Source organism: Lipotes vexillifer, unplaced genomic scaffold (assembly GCF_000442215.2).
Source record: "Lipotes vexillifer unplaced genomic scaffold, Lipotes_vexillifer_v1.1 scaffold469, whole genome shotgun sequence".
Lineage (NCBI taxonomy): Eukaryota > Metazoa > Chordata > Mammalia > Artiodactyla > Lipotidae > Lipotes > Lipotes vexillifer.
The window spans coordinates 3184429-3202956 of record NW_006788006.1 but is presented as its reverse complement, the minus strand read 5'-3'; the positions used below and the strand labels follow the sequence as shown (position 1 = coordinate 3202956).

Sequence of the window (18528 nt, the reverse complement as noted above, 5' to 3'; positions counted from 1 at the left end):
CCCCCCCCCCCCCCCCCCCCCCCTCCAGCTGGAGCAGATCCGTAGGGACATCCGCGACTTCCGGTCCAGCGCCAGGCTGGACAAAGTCATCGTGCTGTGGACAGCGAACACGGAGCGCTTCTGCGAAGTGGTCCCGGGCCTCAATGACACCGCTGAGAACCTGCTGCACACCATCCAGGTGGGCGCGCCCAAGGGGTGGCGTAGGTTCAGGGCCAGCCCCCAAGGACTCCTCTGTGCTGACTGCTCGCTTCTGCCCGCAGCTGGGCCTGGAAGTGTCGCCCTCCACCCTCTTTGCCGTGGCCAGCATCTTGGAGGGCTGCGCCTTCCTCAATGGGTCCCCACAGAACACGCTGGTGCCTGGTGCCCTCGAGCTTGCATGGCAGCGCCGTGTCTTTGTGGGTGGAGACGACTTCAAGTCGGGGCAGACCAAGGTCAAGTCCGTGCTCGTGGACTTCCTTATTGGCTCCGGCCTCAAGGTGTGTGGGCCTGGGGGGCTGCTCAGCTCAGTATGGGGGGGCGTGGACCCCGAGGGGTGGGCTTGTGTGCTGCGGGGCCTGCAGCTGCCGCGGGTCTCCTTGCCCCCGCAGACCATGTCCATCGTGAGCTACAACCACCTGGGCAACAACGACGGGCAGAACCTGTCGGCGCCGCCACAGTTCCGCTCCAAGGAGGTGTCGAAGAGCAGCGTGGTGGACGACATGGTGCACAGCAACCCAGTGCTCTACTCGCCGGGCGAAGAGCCCAACCACTGCGTGCGTGGGGCGCAGGCGCAGCAAGGGGCGGGGGTGGGGTGGGGTGGGGCGGTGCTCCCCACAGAGAAGGGCAGGGACCCGTGTGACCTCGTGCCGCCCCCCAGGTGGTCATCAAGTACGTGCCATACGTGGGTGACAGCAAGCGTGCCCTGGATGAGTACACATCGGAGCTGATGCTGGGCGGTACCAACACGCTGGTGCTGCACAACACGTGCGAGGTGTGGGGCAAGAGGGGGCAGGAGTGGGGCTGCCCACCAGCCCGGCCCACCTCCTGACCCACTGGCCCCATAGGACTCACTCCTGGCTGCGCCCATCATGCTGGACCTGGCCCTGCTGACTGAACTGTGCCAGCGTGTGAGCTTCTGCACCGACATCGACCCGGAGCCGCAGAGCTTCCACCCGGTGCTGTCGCTGCTTGGCTTCCTCTTCAAGGCGCCGCTTGCGCCACCGGGCAGCCCAGTGGTCAACGCGCTTTTCCGCCAGCGCAGCTGCATCGAGAATATCCTCAGGTGTGCCCCGACCTTGGGGATCCCCACCTATGGCCCAGATGTCCACTGGCGGGGCTGTGCACAGGGCCTAGGGACTGCAGGGCAGTCTTGGGGTCTGGCCCTGCTGAGCCGTGACCATCTCTCAGGGCCTGCGTGGGGCTCCCGCCGCAGAACCACATGCTTCTGGAGCACAAGATGGAGCGCCCTGGCCTCAAGCAAGTTGGGCGTGTGGCCACCGCCTGCCCTGTGCCTTGCAAGAAAGGATCAGCGCCAACTGCCCCCAATGGCTGTACTGGTGACGCCTATGGGCACTCACAGGCTGAGGCACCCCAGATGCCCACCACCTAAGGCCATATGGCCATACAGCTCCCCTGTAACTCCTGCCTCCATTGCTCCTCAGCACGCGACCCTTCCAGGCCCCCTTAAGACAGACAATAAAGCCAGTGCCACTATGAGCCACACCTGTGGATTCTTGGTGCCTGCGACCTAACCCTAACGGCCCCCAATACCAGCCACATCTCCCTTTTCCACCAGCTGGACTTCTACCTACCCTTCCAAACTCTGCTGTCCCAACTCTCAGGGGCTTTCCAGAACCCCCAGGGGGAGGGGGGCTCTGCCTAACCACAACCCTTGAAGGTTAGGCTAAGCAGGCTGTGGCTGTAAGCCAAAGTGAAGAAACCCAAGAACAGATGCCAAAAACCAAAATCGAGTTATGTTTATTGTTGGGGCCCACCCCTGCTCTCCAGGGGAAAGGAAATCCCCCAAGGAGCCCCCTGGACAAAACAGAAATGGCGGGAAGGGCCCATACAGGAAAGAACGTCTCTGAGGTCCTTGTGTTTTTTATAAAATGAATGAGTCCTTCACGCGCGGCCTCCCAGCCATCCAAGCCTTGACCGGGAGTCCAGTTGCCCGCGGTGTGACCTCAGACCCTCACCCTGCAGACCACCCGAGCCCCTGGACCTTGGCCCCGGGCAGGGGCGCTGGGCAGAAGCCGAGGTCGGCAGTGGGCAAGGGGCTGCGGCCCCTTCACACGCTCATGGTCATCCCGGGGGAGTACTGCGGAAAGACGAGGGGGTGGCGCGCGGGGGCCGGCTCAGTTCCGGCCTAGGCTGGGACCCGCCCCCGGGGGGAAGGGGGGACAGGGCGGGGTGGACGTGGGATGGAAAGGGACCAGGTGTTGATGCGTGGGGAGGCCGCCCTGGGCCGCGGGTCCCAGGGTTGGGGTGGGATGTGGGCGGGGCGGGGCGATAGGGCGGGCCTGGGGAGGGGGAAGGCGGGAGGAAGGGAAGGATGCCGCGGCCGCCCCCCCACCTGGCCCGCCGCGGTCACGGTCTTGCTCTGGCCCCCCGGCCGCCCCGCCGGGGTCTGCCCGCCAGGCCCCTCCGGCCCGACGCCGCCGCGGGGGGGGAGTCGACGCAGTCGCTTACGCTTTCGCTCGGGAACGGGTGCAGGAAGGTCCCGGCGGCCGCCATCTCGCCGTCGTCCCGCGGGGTGCCCGGGGTGTTGCTCAGGCCGGCCACGGCGCCGGGGGAGCTCTGGGGGCGGCCGCGATCAGAGCGGAACACCCCGCCCCGCGGGCCAGGCCCCGACCGCCGCGCGGCCCAACCAGGACTAAGCCTCCCCACGCGGGCCGACCCCGCAGCCCCGCCCCTCGCCCCCCGCAGGGGCGCGGCCCCCTCACCTTCGGCAACCCGTCCAGATCGCCCGAGCCTGTGGACCGACAGACGGCGGTGACGCGGCTCAGACGCGCCAAGCCGGCTCCACCGACCCCTTCCCGAACTTCCCCGGCGGCCGCGCCCCCTCCCTCGGCCCAGCCCACTGGGGCACCGCCGGGGGTCCCGGGCGGAGGGCCCAGATCTGGGGTGGTGGGCCAGTGCCGGCGGCCGGGCGTCCCCCCGGTTTAGTTACTGGACCCTCCCCGCAGCGCTGCCAGCCCCAGTCACTGAGCCCAGAGAAGCTCGGGGCGCGCCCCCAACGCCGGCTGAGGACAGAGGCGGAGGGGCTGAAAGGGACCGCCAGGGGGCGCACGAGGCTCGCGAAGCCGCTGGGCGGGGGCGTGTGTGTGGGTGTCTGCGTGTCCCGGGACTCCGCCCACTCACCCAGGGATCCGTTTACATGGTGAGGCTCCATCGCACTCATGGCGGCCATGGGGGCCTCCGGACCAGGGCCAAGCGGGAACTGCAGGCAGAGGAGCAGCTTGGGCCTCGGGCCACCACCTCTCCGCCCCCACCCCGACCCCCGCAAGCCCCAGCTCACATTAGCCCTGCCGGCGCCTGGCCCGATGGGGTTCATGATGGTGTACATGTTCTCACTGGAGTTGGTGGAGTCTGAGGCAGCACGTGAGGGGGTGGGGTGTGAGAGGGCCTCACCCAAACACACCCCTCCCTATGCCCCGCCCAGGCTGTAGTACCTCCAGGGCTGGGCATGATGGGTGTTCCAGGGGGCCCACCTCCTCCTGGGGGTCCCTGCACACAGAGGGAGACACAGAAGGTGAGAAAAGCCCTCCAACTGCCACCCCACAACCCCTGCCCCCAGGTCGGGTGTCCCAGCTTCGGCATCACTCACCGTGTAGCTGCCAGGGGAGGAGGAGGAGTAGGGGATCTGGGGAGATGGGCAGCTGTGAGCAGTCCGCCCACTCTACCAACTTGCACACTCCTAATCCCCACCCCACCCCCACCCCCCCGCCACCAACGCCATCCCGACACTCACCGAATTGCCACTGGGGCTGGCCCATGGGCCACGCACTCCGGGTCCCCTAGAACAGACAGTGGTGGACCCTGGGTCTAAGCCAGGCAGTACACAGCCCCCCAGCACACACTCCCTGACACCCCCAGCCTGCCCCACGTGCCCTCAGAGCAGCAGATGTTGGCCGAGAAGTAACCAAGCACAGATGCCAGGCCAGCCTTCAAATCCCAGCCCCATCCATCACTCACTGGTCTTTGAGCCTGAGTTTCCCCACCCAGCAGTGGCGTAAACAGTATCGGGGCTGTTGTGCGGCTTCGGGGTCTGCCCCAGCATACCCAGCCCATGAAGCTGGGTGGTGACCCGCATGGGCACACTCCCGGGGGTTCCTGAGGGCCTTACATGTTCATGGTGGGCAAACCCGGGCCAGCAAGAGAGTTGGGTGGGGGCCGCATGCCACTTCCGTAGCTCTGTGAAGGTAAAGGGGCCGTGAGAGGGGAAGCCGAGAAAGGGCAGCCCCTGAAGCTCCCCTGTCGCCTGGGGCCAGCCCTTACCTGGGGCCCAACGCTGGTCATGCCCCTTGGAGGCGTCACCCTCTGCATCGGGCCCATGCTCGAATGACCTGGCGGCAGAAGGAAGAGGGCTCAGGCCGCGGCCGTTCCCCGGTGTGGACAGGCGCTGTGCTGGGGGTTGGGGGTGTTCCTGCACAGTGGGCGGCGGGGAACTGGCTCTGGGATCCTGACGGGAGGCGGGGGGACAGCAGCGAGAGCTTCCCTACTCACCCTGAGCACGTGGGGAGGGGTCCATGGCGCCAGGGAGGAGGGGCTGGGAACCGGGTAGGCCCACGGGAGGCTGCGGAGGGGGAGTGGCAGCACTGAGTGTGGGTGCCCCCACCCCGTCCCAATTCCTGACCCCCCCTCCCCTCATCCCTCTCTCACCTGACTCGGCATCCGCAGGGTGGGCCGAGGGCCCCCTGGGAACCGCGGTGACATGAAGGGCTGGAAGAGGTGGGCCGGGGATCAGCACCTCCCCCCACCTACTCAGCCCCCAAAGCTACCCGCTTCCTGCCGCACCCGGGCCCCCAGCCTGGATACTCCCCCTCCTCCAAGACCAGCCGGCAGACCTCAGCCAGCCGCGTCGGGGGCGTGGGAGCGCAGCGGGACGGGCCCAAGAGCCAGGGGGAGGGGTGTGCGTGCTCGAGGGGGCGGGGCACCACAGGTCCTTACCGGAACCTGAGGCCCCATCATGGGGGCGTTGGGGTGGTGGGGGGAGGCTGGGAGCCGGGGGGGCCCTAGGAGGACAGAACCAGGTGGGTTGGGAGGCGCGAGGTCACCCGAAGTTCCACGGTTTCTTGTGGCTCTGCTGAGCCTGGCCAGGGAGGGGAGGGGACACCGTGGAGGCAGGAGAGTGGGCCAACTAGCCCCATCTGCGGGACGTGGCGGGGGTGGGGTGGACCCAAAGGCGGAGGTCATGGGCAGGACCCGTGGTTCAGCGAGCCAAGCTGTGCGGCCCCAGGCGCCCCGACACACACAGGCGCAGGCCTAGTGCAGAGACCCCGCCCCCTCCCGCAGCGGGGGCCCAGGCCAGATGGCCCCTCCCTCACCGGCACTGTCGAGGCCCGCAGGGGCATACCCACCCCGTCATTGCCCCTGCCTGTCACCCTCCCACACAAGCCCATCCAGGGTCAGGAGACAGGGAGCCCCAGCCCCGGCTATACCTGGAAGAAGCCGGGTGCCATGGGGCCTGATGCCATTGCATCATTGGGAGCCATGCTCCCCATCACCGGGCTGGGGGCCGCTGCAGCGCTCTGCAGGGTTGGGGGAGATGGCAAGAGCCAAGTCAGGTCACTTCCTGTCCAAGTGTTTCCTTCTCTCCTCAAGCAGCTGGCCCCACGGAACAAGGAACCCAAGCCATCCAACTACTCAGGCACGGGAGGATTTGCGGGGCGGGGGCCGGGGCAGGGGGAGGGGGAGGGGGAGGAGGCGGCTCTAGGTGAGGGAAGAGCTGAGGCCCCTGTCCCCACGCCGGCTTAGCAACCAGATGTGCTGGGTGGCCCTCGGCAAGGGCTCTGCCTCCTTGCTGAACCCGTGACCCTGGAGGTGATCAGGGCCCAGCCTGGCTGAGCCCACAGCCCAGGTGATCAGGGACCTCAGCCCCCTGTGTCCCCACCCTGAGGATTCCGGGGGTCTGAAAATGCCATCCACCCAGGACTCCAGTGCGTGCCGCATCCTTCTAGCACAGGCTTGTTCTTTTGGTCTGAATCTAACTTCAGATGGGTGGGGGCACAGTCCCCCACTCCCAGCCCAAGCCTACCAGCCCTGATTCCTCCTGCCTGGCAATGCAGCTTAGCTGGGCCCCCAAGACACCTCAAATCAACAGACAAAAAAATCACTAGACGGCTTCAAGATGAACCTCCCTCCCAGAGGGCTCCTCCTTGGAGCTACTGTACAGAAGGAAGGAGGGGAAGGAAGAGCAGAACCCTGCAGTGGGATCTCCAGGCCCCCAACCTCTCTTCAGATGGAGGAAGGGAGACCGGGTGCCTGAGAGGGGAGTTCCCATGTCTGCCAAGGGTGGAGATGCTGGTGGCAGGCCCAGAGTTGGCAGGGGGACAGGCTGACAGGCCACTTCCTCTGGTCGGTTCCAAGTCCCAGGCTTGTCTGCCTTTGGGGCCCACAGAGCAGGGGGAAAGGGGGAGATAGAGGCCTAGTCTTTAGGGCAGAGGAGACACATCAAAAGGATAGGGAAGGGGGAAGACACCGCAGCATTGAGTAGAGCACTTCTCTTAAGGCCCCTTGACTCTCGCCTCTGCATCATCTGCCTTCCCCCCTCCGCCTCCAGGCCCCAAAAGGAAGAGGCTGATCTGTCTGGGTCACTGCTGTCCCTGCAGCTGGCACAAGCCAGCACACAGGGGCACTCAGGAATTTGTGGAACTGCAGCCACTTGGGTTCTGAAGAGTTAAGCACTTACTTAGCCCATGGTCACACAGTGCATCCTGCCCTACAGGAGTGGGGAAAGGGGCGCCTCGTCTGGGTCGGAGCAGGGCCCCTGGCGTCACACCCTTCCCTTTGTGGACTGACACCTGCCCCCTTCTTGCTCCTTCTCAAAGGTCAGCCTCTAATGGATTTCCACCCAGGCCCAAGCTGGGAGGGTACCAGTGCGAGCACTCCCAGGACCCAGCACAAATCTTTGAAAACCCAAGTGACCCCGGGGGTGGAGGGGGACGAAGCTCTCAGCCCCTCTCCAAAATGCTGGGTCACCCCTGCCCTCCACCTCACCCTCTCTCACAAACACAACACGATGGCTTAGAGCAGCTACTCTCGCTGGCGCCGGCCTCAGTGGCTGGAGGGAAACAGCTCTGAGCCCTGGGTCTGTCCACCCCTCCCCAACCCTTACGGAGGGCAGGAGCGCAGCCCCCCTTTTGAGCCGCAGCAGGCGCCAGAGCATTTCCTGGTTGGGGAGGGTAGTGGTGCGGGTGGCTGCCGCTCCAGACCGTGAGGTGTGGGGGCGGGGAGAAGATGGGGCTCCCCAACTCTAGGCCTTGAAGGGTTAATCCAGGGTTGGGGGGGTGGGGGGAGGGGGAGGGCCCACCCTCCCGGTCGGGTGACCTGAACTGGACCCCCCAAGTCAATCAACCACCCCCAGAGGCGCCAGCCTGGCCTGCGTTGCCATAACAACAGGCTGGGCGCGCTCGCGTTTCCTGGAGACGCCGAGGTTGGCCCCCAGCCGGGAGGCTCTGACTGAGCCCCCTCAGGGGGCGGAGGGCGGGAGGAGCGAGCCCCGACTGCGAGGGAGAGGCGGCAGGACGCCCCTTCACCCCACCCCCAGTAAGTGCGGAGGTGGGGCAGAACGTGTAGCTGGCTTCAGTCTGCTGACACAGGGACCCTGTCACCCCAGGGACGGGGCGCCACCCCCCTCCCCTGACGCGCCCCGCTGCCATGGTAACCAGCAGTGCGCCCCAGGAAGCGCGCTCATTCCGCTGGGAGACCGCGCTCTCCCCTCCCCGGAGGCGCCAGGCTCGGGGCGGGGACGAAGGCAGGCGCGGAGAGAGGGGAGGGCTGCGCAGCCCCGGGAGGGGAAACAGAGCTCAAGGGGCCCAGGAGAGGCAAAGGGAGGAGCTGGGGGCTACATTGGGGAGAGAGAGCTGGGCCCACGCGGAGTCACGCACGCACACAGCTCCACACACTTCTGTTACCCCAGTTCTGGCGGGACCACAACATGAATAGTGGGACCTGATGGGGGTGAACAGCAGCGACCTCGGCTCCCATAAATGCGCATACAGCGGGCATGGGGCGTGTTCAGGGACATGGTGAACCCGAGCCTTCTCGGGCTGCACCCTGGCCCTGCAGAGGCCTGCACGCCACCACAGGGGGGCCTCTCTGTTGGCGAGGCCGTGCGTGGTGTGGGACCCAGACTAACCGCAGAGGGCGGGGAACAGCCAGGCCCTGCGGGGCACGGCAGAGCAGAGGGCTCAGGATGTGAAGGCGCCCACTGCAGGAAGAGTGGTTGCAAGGGAGGGGGGAGGGCGGGGGAACCTCTCTCGGGCCAGGTGGCCAATCCCCACGGGCCAGGGTGAAGAAGTTAAAGGCAGGGCTGCCATCTCCCCTGACAACAAGGTGCCGCCAGCCCCCTCACGGTGCCCACCCACCCCTCGGCACAGGCCTCTGACTGCCACTCAACTTGTATGAAACTGAGGCCAAAGACGTGAAGTCAGCAGCCCCAGTCGCAGAGCAAGGTTGGGAGATCTGCCAAGTGCTCGGCCTCTCCTGCTCCAGGGGCACAGGCAGTTAGCCGTCCCCCAGCACCTCTGCCTGGGCCCCCACCCCAGAAGGCTTGGAAAGGCTGGGGTGGGAGGGGACAAGCAGTGGTGGCCACCCGTCCGGCCCCGCATACACGGAGCTAGGGAGGCAGGAGCTGTGTTCTGTCTACCTGGTTCCACATGGGGTTCACGTGAGGGGGAGCAAAGGAGGGGCTGGCCTCGGGAGGGTGTGGGGCTCATGGGGACCGTCAGGAGTTGGGTGCAGTGGGGGGCAGAGGGACCCCACAGAAGCCATGATCTCAGGTCAAACCCCACAGCCTGGCGCACTAGCCCACCTGAGCCAGTTTCCGGCCATGCAGCCCCCCCAAGGCCACAGGACCCTGCCCACACCCGTGAGCCCTGGTCCCAGGCCCTGGGGCGGGGACTCACGTAGTCCTGGAAGGCCTTGGCTTCACTCGAGTGCTCGCACGCCTCTCTGCGGTCGGGCGCTGCACAGTACAAGTCCCAGAACACGCTGTGGGCGGCAGGGGGGGACGATGGTTTCCCCACGCGCCCCCCCCAGCCCCACCCATGTCCCACCCACACCAGCCTTGCGCGCACCACCACCAGGAATGCAGGAAGCCCGGGGGCTCCCCCAGCGTAATGTTCTTCTCCCATCGGATCTGCAGGGGAGAGGGAAGGAAGGTGAGGGCTAATGGCCTGGCCCTGTCTGACCCCTTCCCCTCCCAAGAGGCAGCCCCAACCCAACCCCGGGGCCCAGGAAACACGGGCAGGAAACCAGCAGATCAGAGCAAGGGAGCCAGGAGGGGGACAGCTTGGTGAGGAGACGGACAGAGGAGCGGGAGGCAGATCCTCAGATGGATGGACAGATACCAGGATGCCAGCCCCGCCGCTCCACAGCCCTCAGTTCCCAGGGCACAACCCAACCCCACCACGGAGACTTGATAAAAATGGGGTAGGGAGGACCCCAGGATGTGGGTGCCAAGGAAGGGGCTGGCTGTGGGGGCCCTGCCTGGCCAGGCCAGCTTACCTCGGACAGAAAGGTCTGGGCTGACTTCTGGGCACCAACGTGCAGCAGGTACTCATACACGTACAGCGCCAACCTGCAGGTGGGAGGGGTGGGGGCCGGCTCAGGCTCTCAGGAGGTCCAGGCAGACCCAAAGCTCTGCCCCAGGGCCCCTGGGAGGGGCTTTAAGGTGCGGCACCTGCCCTCTGGTGGGAAGGTGGAGAAGGGCAGGGGCCCACAGTGAGGCCCTCACTGTACCTACCACCTACTGCCAGCCTCACTCACTTCCCTCTGCCGATCCCCCCCTCGCCCCACCTCCCCCATCCCTCATCCCTCGGAAGAGATGGCCTCCTCACCAGTTGCTCAGCCTGGCCAACTCCTACACATCCATTAACACACAGCCTGCAGGCCCCTCCTCTAGGCAGCACTCCTAGCAGTCCCCAGCCCCCCACCTCCAGCCAAATTCTGCTCAGTTCAACACCTCCTGATGAACCAAGTCCTGGCCCCATCCTGCCAATGCTGAGACCTTAGAGCAGCCTTGGCCCCAGGGAGTTCCTCTCCTTGGAGAAATGGCTCCTGGGCTTCACTCTGGATTGTGCTCTGGGTGGGGTCTCCCAGCAGGCACCCTGGGCCATGTGGCCAGGGCCCAGTGCCTAATTCACTCCCAGCCTCACCTGCCAAGGAAGAAAAGGGGCTCTCTGACCCGAGGTCTTCCTCCTCCAGGTTTCCCTAGACCCCATCCTTTTCCTCAGGATCAGTTCCCATCCTCCAGTGGTGGCTATGACATATCCATACCAGCCCCCCAAGGGGGAGTCCGGGGAAATGGGAGGTAGGGCCAGCAGTGCCACTCAGCTGCCACGGCACCGCCCTGTCCAAATGCCCACAGTGCCCAGTACCCCTGGACACACCAACTCGGCCACTGCCCACCCCAAGAGCACAGGCCACGCTCCAACCAGCAACACCATCCATTGGCCCACACAGGGAGGCCGGACCATCCACATTGCCTTCCAGGCCTTTCCATCCTTGGCCTCCACCACACCCCAATCTGTCTTCCACACCCGCCAGCAGAGGGACAATTCCCCACCCGCTAGGGTCACCCATTCCCCAGCCCCCACTCTACCAGTACCGGCCCCTCCGGGCACCTCCAGGGTCTTCCTACTACCCAGCCAGGACCCAGGTGGACCGAGGGGAGTCTGGATCTAAGACCGGGGGCTCCCCAAGGGCCAGCCTGAGGCTGCTCCGGTGAAAGCTGTAGGCCCTTCCAGATGCCTCCCCGCTCAGCTGGCCTCCCTCCCCTGGCTGATGGCCCCATCCTGAAATAACCTTGCTTTGACTCATGCTCCTGCTTTCTCTCACCCTTCCCAGCCCGGCTGCTCCATCCTCACATCCCAGCCCCCTCTGCAGAGCACCCCCGCCCCCAGTTCCAGCTCAGACCTCACAAAGGCAGTTCTAGCCCTTCTGTCCCAGGCCCCACCCCACGACTTCTGCCCTTGCCCTGGACCCTCTTTTCCTTCCTTCATCCATCCATCCGTCCTTTCAGTCATTCATTCAACAAACATTCACCTCCTTGAGCAGTGAACACAACAGACCCCTGTCTCCCTGGAGGCTACCTGCTCACGGGGAGAGACGGAGGAGCAAAAATACAAAGGAGGAGGTAAGTCATCTGGTGGGGTGGAAGGTAGTGCGTGCTACAGAACTACAAGGGGGGACATTAGGGAGTCCGGGTGGGCAGCTGAACCTGGACAAGGTATGTCCACAGCTCGCATTACACCACGCGGGCTGTGGCAGCCGCCGGAGGGACAGAAACAGGTCACAGAGGGGTAGGATTTGTGGGGCTCACATAGTTCTGAGCATGGGTCTCCCCCAAGACTGGCCAAGGTTCCTGCCTCATCATCACACCCCTCTCAGCGCCTCCAGCCCGGGCGCCCCCAGGTTCCAACATCGCACCCCGGCAGCATCCACCCTTCTCCAGCCCAGTGGTCTTCCTCACCCCCCAGCCTGCAGGCTCACCTGTCCGACTCACTCCTGGGACCCCCCCTCCCTTTCTAGAGGTTTCCTGAGCCTTCACGAGTGGACTGCATCTACCAGGCCTGAGTCCATCAGTGAAGAAACGAACATGAAAAGTCAATGGGGCTGGAGGAGACGTGAGCAGCCCCGGCCTGCTCACCAACCGACCCTCCAGGCAAATAGAGAGGTTTGAAGAGATCCCGCTGGCCCCCTGCCACCTTGGGGAACGGTGCAGGGAATGAGGTACCCAGAGACAGGAAGCAAGACAGAGTGGGGGGATCCAGGTAGGCTGCTCAGAAGGGAAGCGCAGCAGGGCAGGGGGAGCACATGGGGGGCTGCAGTCTGGCCCCACCCCCACCAAGAGCAGAAGCCTCTCCTCAGGGTTCAGGGAGCCTCCTGAAGAACATGCTGGCTCACACTAAGGCCACCAAGGGCTCTATGCTGCCAGCCCATCGGGTCTCTCTCCATCACCTCTCACCCTCCACTGGCCAGGGGTGGCACCGGACCCAGGATGCAGGCCCCGGGGCCCACCACCGCCCGCTGTCCTCCCTCCTCCGGCCCTGCCCCGGCTCTCCTCTCTTCTCCCTGGGTGGCCTCCCCTCCTGCTCTGATGTTGATGACTGACGTGGTGCAGCTGCCCACAGGGTTCCTCCAGCCTGGCCTCCCCCGGAACTCAGGGTCTGCTGTCCACCTGACATCTTAAAGGCCCAGCCCCACCCCAGCTTCTTCCTCTCCTTCGCCTCCTGTTCCCTGACCTGGGTGGTCTTGACTCACATAGGTGTGGCGCAAGTGTGAAGATCCACCTAGCTGTCCCCCAGAGATCACTACATTTATTGAATTTAGGGGAAAAACTTGAGGAAAAAGCACTCTCTCTCCTGATTCTGAGCCTTCTCCCTGCCTTCCTCAGCACACACGTGGTCCAGGCCACCACTATCACTTACCTGGATTTCAACAGGGCCCCTCTAGGGGCTGCTTCCTCCCCTCCCCACCAGCACTCCTCACTCAGATCCTTCAGTGCCTCCCACACACGTTGGCCACTCTCTACCTCTCCACCCCAGGGCCTTTGCACAGGCCATTTCCCTGCCTGAGACACTTCTGCTAGAGACCCTCACGGCTCCAAAGTCACGGGGCAGAGGCTTCCCTATCACTTCTAACGGCAGCTCTGCTCCATTCTCCACTTGCCTCCATCATATTTATCTCCATTTGACACAAGGCCCTCTGCTTACTGCCTGCAGCCCCCACTGGATGTAGCTTTGGGAGGGCGGGGACTTCATCTCACTCCTGAGCTTACACAGAGCTGGGCATCCTGGGCCCCCAGCCACCCCAATGAATGAACCAACCAACCCTGAACCCCCTCGCTCCCGGGATGCCCAGTAGGCACTTATGAAGGTCAGCACTTACTTACTATTCTGATGTTAAGAATTTGGGGTTTTATCCCAAGAGCAAAGAGAAGCCAGAGAAGGTTTTCAGTTTTGCTTGATTTCTCTTATATGCTGGTACTTTAATTTTTATCAAGATCAAGTCTCAGAGAACTGTGAGCAGCTTTGTTTGTTTGTTTTCAGTGAAAACTTTTGAAGCCTGGACATCTGGTCAGGTTGTTTTGGGACCTCCAGGGCCCGCCACTCAGGGAGGGCTTCTGGCTTGCAGGTCACTGTCTAGGCCCTGAGATGGGTTGTGGGAAAGGGCCTGGGCTCTGGATCCAAATCCTGGCCCCACCCCAGCCCTGGTCAGCAAATGACCTGCAGAATGAAGAGCCCACCCACCAGAGGCACTCCCGATGCAAGAGGGCGGGAGATGGGAGGGAGCGTGGGGTGCACCGGGGGCCCTCCCTCCAGAAGGAATGGTGACCTGGAGGATACAGGGTGCCCGGACCTGGAGTGCTCATGGGGAGAAGCTGCAGCTGCACAGGGAAGTGGTGACAGAATGGGGTACTACAGCAGTACTACCTTCATCATCAAGAATTACCATAATAACCAAGAATTAAGGTAAGAAGAGGTGTTCCCTGCCAGGCTCTCCCTCCCCTTTAAAGCCCCTGGAGGCACATACTGCTGGGGGCTGGGAGAAGCCCTCTCTACTCAAGGCCTTGTGTCACCCCCTCACCCCCATCTAATCCATCACCAGGTCCCACCGATGCCCCTAAGGGACTCTCCAGCCTACACATTTCCTCCCTCCCCTCTGCCACCCTCATGGCCAGGCCTTCAGCTCTTAAGAGCCAGGGTGGTGGCCACCCTCCTCACCGGCCTCCTGGCAGCCTCCACATTTGCCCCTTACAGCCTTTCTCCTACTCAGCAGCCAAAGTAACTGTCCCCACTAACAAATTCCATCCCAGCATTTGTCCCCCAGATACTGACTCAAGACCTTCCCAGAAAGCTCCCCTGTGTCCACGGGCTCTGCTCAGCCTCCAGGACTCAGTTCAGGGGCTCCCTTCTCAAGAACCTCTTACCCATGCACACCCCTCCAACAAGGATGCCCACAGGCATGGGCACCTGGAAGCCCAGCTAGGGATGGGACAGACACATGGTGAGTCCCTTGCCTGCTGGGATAATGAACAAACTACCTGAGGCGATGTGCCCATATCAGAACTAACCCTGGGGACTTTACTGGTGGTCCAGTGATACAGAATACGCCTTCCAATGCAGGGGACGCGGGTTCTGTCCTTGGTCAGGGAACTAAGATCCCACATGCTGCTGGGCAACTAGGCACGTGTGCCACAACTACTGAGCTCACACGCCTCAACGAGAGCCCGCGTGCTGCAACCTACAGAGCCCACGCGCCCTGGAGCCCACACGCCACAATTACAGAGAGAAAACCCGCTGCCACAACTAAGGAGAAGCCCGTGTGCCGCACAAAATAATCTGCATGCCTCAACGAAGATCCCGTGTGCCACAACTAAGACCCGACGCAGTCAAAAATAAATAAAATAAATAAGTACTAAATAAATCTTAAAAAAAAACAAAAACAAAACTAATTCTGGGAGAAAAACACAAGACTCCCGGTGACACTGACAGTGACCATCACTTACGGAACTATTCTAAACCCACGTGGCAGCACTTAAAGTGTTCAAGGATGTACACACACGATGCAAACATTTAGATCTCTCCCCTCAACTTAGGACAGTACAGCCTCTGGGGCTAGAGGGGGGAAGGGATGCAAAGGGGACACAGGGGCCTTCAACTGTCCCTATCACCTTCATCTTATTTAAAGAGACCTTAGTGACCGAATGCAAGCGCTAGTTAGTTCTGGGTGGGAAGTGATCTCGGGGTTTCCCTGTAGGTTGGAGTGTCCATCATTTATACAAGGAGAGGCTGTGTCTTCCTGCAAGCAGCCCACTCAGACCCCAGCCTCCCTCTCGCCCACCCTGCCATCCCTTCCTTGTATTCCCTGGACCCAGCAGTCACCATGGTTTGCTGTGAGCCCCCAAGAGCAGGGACCCACCATCTGTGCACCAAGCAGGCGCTAAGTCCATTTCTGGGACAGGCTAGCCCAGACCTAGTGCTGAGATGGGGAGCCAGAGGGGGCTCAGGACAGGGGCCCAAGAAGGAAAAAGAGGAAGGGCAGGAGGAGTCAGGAGGGTAAGATCAGGGAGGAAAAAACAGTCCTGGAGAGTCGAGCAGTGGAACCCCCTTCACCCCATTTCACGGAGGAGGAAACCAAGGCCCAGAGACAGGAAGTGGCGTGATTGGGGAATGCCTGTGAGGGGTGCTCTATCTGCAGCCTCTCCCCCAGTCCTCGTGAGAATCCTGCGAGGCCGGCTGTCCGCGTTTCAGAGGGGAAACAGGCTCAGAGCAACCAGCCTGCGTCTCTAGTGTATCAGCCCCAAGCATCTGGGGCTCTCCTGTGCCCCAGAACCTGAGGCTTCAGCAGGGTCCTTCCTCTCCAGGGCCTGGCATCCCCGTCAGTGAAGTGGATGCCACCATCTGGTGTTTTCCAAACTTTCTTTAGCGGCAGAACCTCGTCTCCAAGCCAACGCTGCTACAGGACCCTCTCGACAAGAAATGGATGAGCGCAGGATGGCTCTGGCCAAGAAGTCAGATAACCCTCTCTTCTTAGCCAAGAGCCGAGGCCCGGTTCAAAGACTCAAAATCTCTCCTGGACTGTCTAGTGGGATTGAAACGCACTCCAAACACCATGACCCCAGCTCAAACCTATTTCTTCCCTTCTCTTATCTCCACGGCCACCCCCTAAGCTGCCACCATTAGCTCTCTCCCACATAACTATGCCTGCCTCCCCCAGGTCTCCTGGCCCTCTACCCTCACGCGACCCACAGTAAGCCCCACTCCAAAAAGAAGCTGGAGTGTACTTTGGAACACAAGCCTCTCTGGCCCACACAGCACATCCCCACCCTGGGCACCAGCCCCAGCTCTTTGGCCTGGCCTCACCCTAGGGCCTTTGCACTTGCTGTGCCCTCAGCCATCGGCTCTTCCTCCAGGTCTCTGCACACCTGACACACCTCCTCACAGTTCACTACCGCCCACTTTCCCATTTTGCTTTTTTCAGAGCATAGCTCCAGATCCTTCCATCAGCTTGCTGAGTAACTCACTTGCCTCCTAGCTAGGATGTGGGCTTCTTCAGGGCTAGGGCCTGGCTTCCCAACCACTACACCCCAAGACCCAGCCCAGCACATGTCTGAACAAGTGAACGATTCCCACTGGGGGAGTGGTAGCCCCCAGAGCCCAGAAGCCAGGATACAAGGATGGCTGGAGATGTGCCAAGATCCCCAGGAGTGGGGTGGCTACACACCCCCTGCTTCCAACCAGGGCAGGAGCCAGATGTCAGTTTCAAAAAAAAAAAAAAAAAAGTCTTCCTGCTTAATGGTGCTTGGAAATGGACCCCAACCTCATAACTGTGCAGACAAGAGAGGTCTGGAAGGACAATCATCTGTCTAGCATCTTCTGGCCAGAAGAATCTCTTCTCCAAAATGACCCCGAGGCTGGGTAGAGAATGGACACTCATCCTTGGGTTGTAGGGAGAGGTGGTGTCCCAATGTGAGTCCAGGAAGAGAAGACAGGAGACAGCCCATATTCAGGGCTCCTTTTCACTGCCCAGACGTTCAAGTCCTCACTCCTGCTCTGGCCCTCAAAGAGAGTCATCATGGGACCTCTCCACAATAACTCAGCCTCCTAACTAACTGCTCCAGCAGCTGGTTTCCCGCCCTAGGTGGCTTGACTTCTAGGATCCTGCAAATCAGCCATTGGCCATCAGACATCAGAAGCCTTCTCTTTTCCCTGGCACTTTAACAATATCGCAAACTGCTGGGTGCCCTTGCTGTGAGGCAGTCACACGTCCTAGAACCTTTCAAACACTCCCCAAACCTAAGAGACAGCACTGTTATTATGTCTGCATTTCTCAGGATAGGAAAATAAGCCTAAGAGGGAGTGCTCCCTCACCCAAAGCCACAGGTCAGGTAAGTGGCAGGGCCAGGAGGCAAGCACAACAGCTCAGCTGCCTCCCCACCCCAAGAAGCTCTGAGCGCCTTCCGCCCCTCACTGCAGAGTCTGGGAGTTAGGAACCTGCCCCTCTACCAGCCTGAGACCATCTGCTACCCACGGCCCAGCGCCATGCCCAAAACAAGTGGGGGCCCCAGGACTGTGATCCTGCGGCTTCCCCAAGGGCCCCACCCAGCTGCCCCAGGCCCGGCTGGACAGGTTGCCTTTCAGGGGTGGGGCCGGTGCCCCTCAAGCCCTTCTCGCGTCTCTCAAGCTTTCGGTAAGGAGCGGGGGAGGGGGGAGGCGCCCAGAGCGGCCAGTCTCGCCTGTCCGGGAAACTTCCCCAGAGGATGGGGGAAGCGGCACGAATGGCGACTCCGCGCGCACACGCGTTCGCAACCTCCCACACCCAAGGCTTAACCGTCGGGAAGGTCTCGCGACCCTCTAGTCCCGCTCGAATCTCGCGCGCCCCCGCAATCTCGCCCCCCTCGGGTCTCCGGGGTCCCTTCTACTCTCACGACCTCTCGAATCTCGCGCGTCCCCTCAAATCTCGCGACCCCTTAAGCCCCTCACGCCCCTTGGGTCTAGCGAGCTCCCCCGTAGCTCGCGACCCTCCAGCCCCTCCAGTCTCGCGCGCCCCTTAAATCTCGCTTATGCCCCGCACCCACGTGCCCCACGCGGTGCCCGCCGGCGTTAGGGCCACGGAAGCGGCGCGGCCACCGAGCCCCACCCCCGTCTCCCACGGTCCCGGACCACCGACTCACTTCTCTCGTGCTTGGCTGTCGGAGGGCACGGCCGAGCCCTTGCCCCCCTTGGCGTACATGCTGCTCCGTGCCGCCGCCGCCGCCGCCGCCGCCGGGGCCCCACACCTGTCAGGCGGCGCCGCGGGCCGCGCTCCCGGTCGCCATAGCTACCCCGCGCCCCGGGCCTCACCGCCCCGAGCCCCGCGCGGGCATCGCGGGCATCGTCCGCGCGGGGGAGCTCCAGACGGCTGAGACGGCGGCGGCAGCAGCTCCAGCTTTGGCTCCGGCCGCGGGTTTTATTTTCTTCCTCTCTTCCCTCAGCGCGGGCTGTTCCGGGAAGCGCGCGCCCCCTCCTCCCGCCGCGCGCGCCCCCGCCCGCCGCCTCCCCGTCGCCCGCGGGCGCCGCTCTTAAAGGGGCGATGGCGTGAGCGCGGGTGGGTCCCGCCGCCGGGACCGTGGGCCGGGCGCGCACGCGCAGTGCCCGCCGCGGGGGGAGGGGGCGCGGGGATACACATACTCGGTGCGACTGGGGACAGCCACCCGGGGGCACACAGCGGGACACAGCTGATCACGGCTACACACACACTTTCCAGATACACCCAAATTGTACACCCAAGAACACAGCCACACACTTAGTTGCGGCTACATTCTCCGACACAGGACTCTGC

At 63.0% G+C, this 18528-nt stretch overlaps 2 protein-coding genes across 7 annotated transcripts in view; one reads left to right on the top strand and one right to left on the bottom strand.

The window, feature by feature from the left end:
• The window catches only part of ISYNA1 (inositol-3-phosphate synthase 1), a 4967-nt gene extending 3272 nt beyond the window's left edge, over positions 1 to 1695 (top strand). For 2 of the 3 annotated variants that reach the window (XM_007461056.1, XM_007461058.1), the window contains 3 exons: positions 857 to 970; positions 1044 to 1261; positions 1387 to 1588. In XM_007461056.1, coding sequence (XP_007461118.1) covers positions 857 to 970; positions 1044 to 1261; positions 1387 to 1588 — 534 coding nt within the window. Of the gene's footprint in view, positions 1 to 856; positions 971 to 1043; positions 1262 to 1386 lie in introns of all 3 variants that reach the window. The other variant, XM_007461057.1, reaches the window with a different exon arrangement.
• Positions 1696 to 1940: 245 nt separating this feature from the next.
• Positions 1941 to 18189, bottom strand: SSBP4 (single stranded DNA binding protein 4). 4 transcript variants are annotated; one of them, XM_007461052.1, is made up of 17 exons: positions 17882 to 18189; positions 9709 to 9781; positions 9279 to 9340; positions 9108 to 9192; positions 5640 to 5729; positions 4861 to 4920; positions 4705 to 4774; positions 4477 to 4544; positions 4325 to 4392; positions 3950 to 3995; positions 3806 to 3841; positions 3651 to 3705; positions 3497 to 3567; positions 3340 to 3418; positions 2922 to 2950; positions 2668 to 2775; positions 1941 to 2296 (listed from the first exon to the last, which is right to left on the bottom strand). In XM_007461052.1, the coding sequence occupies exons 1-17, from the start codon at positions 17938 to 17940 to the stop codon at positions 2267 to 2269; spliced, it is 1089 nt and encodes a 362-aa protein (XP_007461114.1). In that variant the 5' UTR covers positions 17941 to 18189; the 3' UTR covers positions 1941 to 2266. The 4 variants fall into 4 exon arrangements, with proteins under 4 accessions (XP_007461114.1, XP_007461115.1, XP_007461116.1 ...); XM_007461053.1 differs by lacking the exon at positions 4861 to 4920 and having other exon boundaries at positions 2267 to 2296; positions 17882 to 17940; XM_007461054.1 differs by lacking the exon at positions 5640 to 5729 and having other exon boundaries at positions 2267 to 2296; positions 17882 to 17940.
• Positions 18190 to 18528: the final 339 nt, after the last annotated feature.

Coding starts and splice junctions, on each gene's coding strand:
- SSBP4 (XM_007461052.1), bottom strand. CDS start 17,940: ATGTACGCCAAGGGGGGCAAGGGCTCGGCCGTGCCCTCCGACAGCCAA. Junction 9,782..17,881: donor GACAGCCAAGCACGAGAGAA/GTGAGTCGGTGG, acceptor TCCCACCTGCAG/GTTGGCGCTGTACGTGTATG. Junction 3,996..4,324: donor GGTTTGCCCACCATGAACAT/GTAAGGCCCTCA, acceptor TGTCTGTTCTAG/GGGACCCGGAGTGCGTGGCC.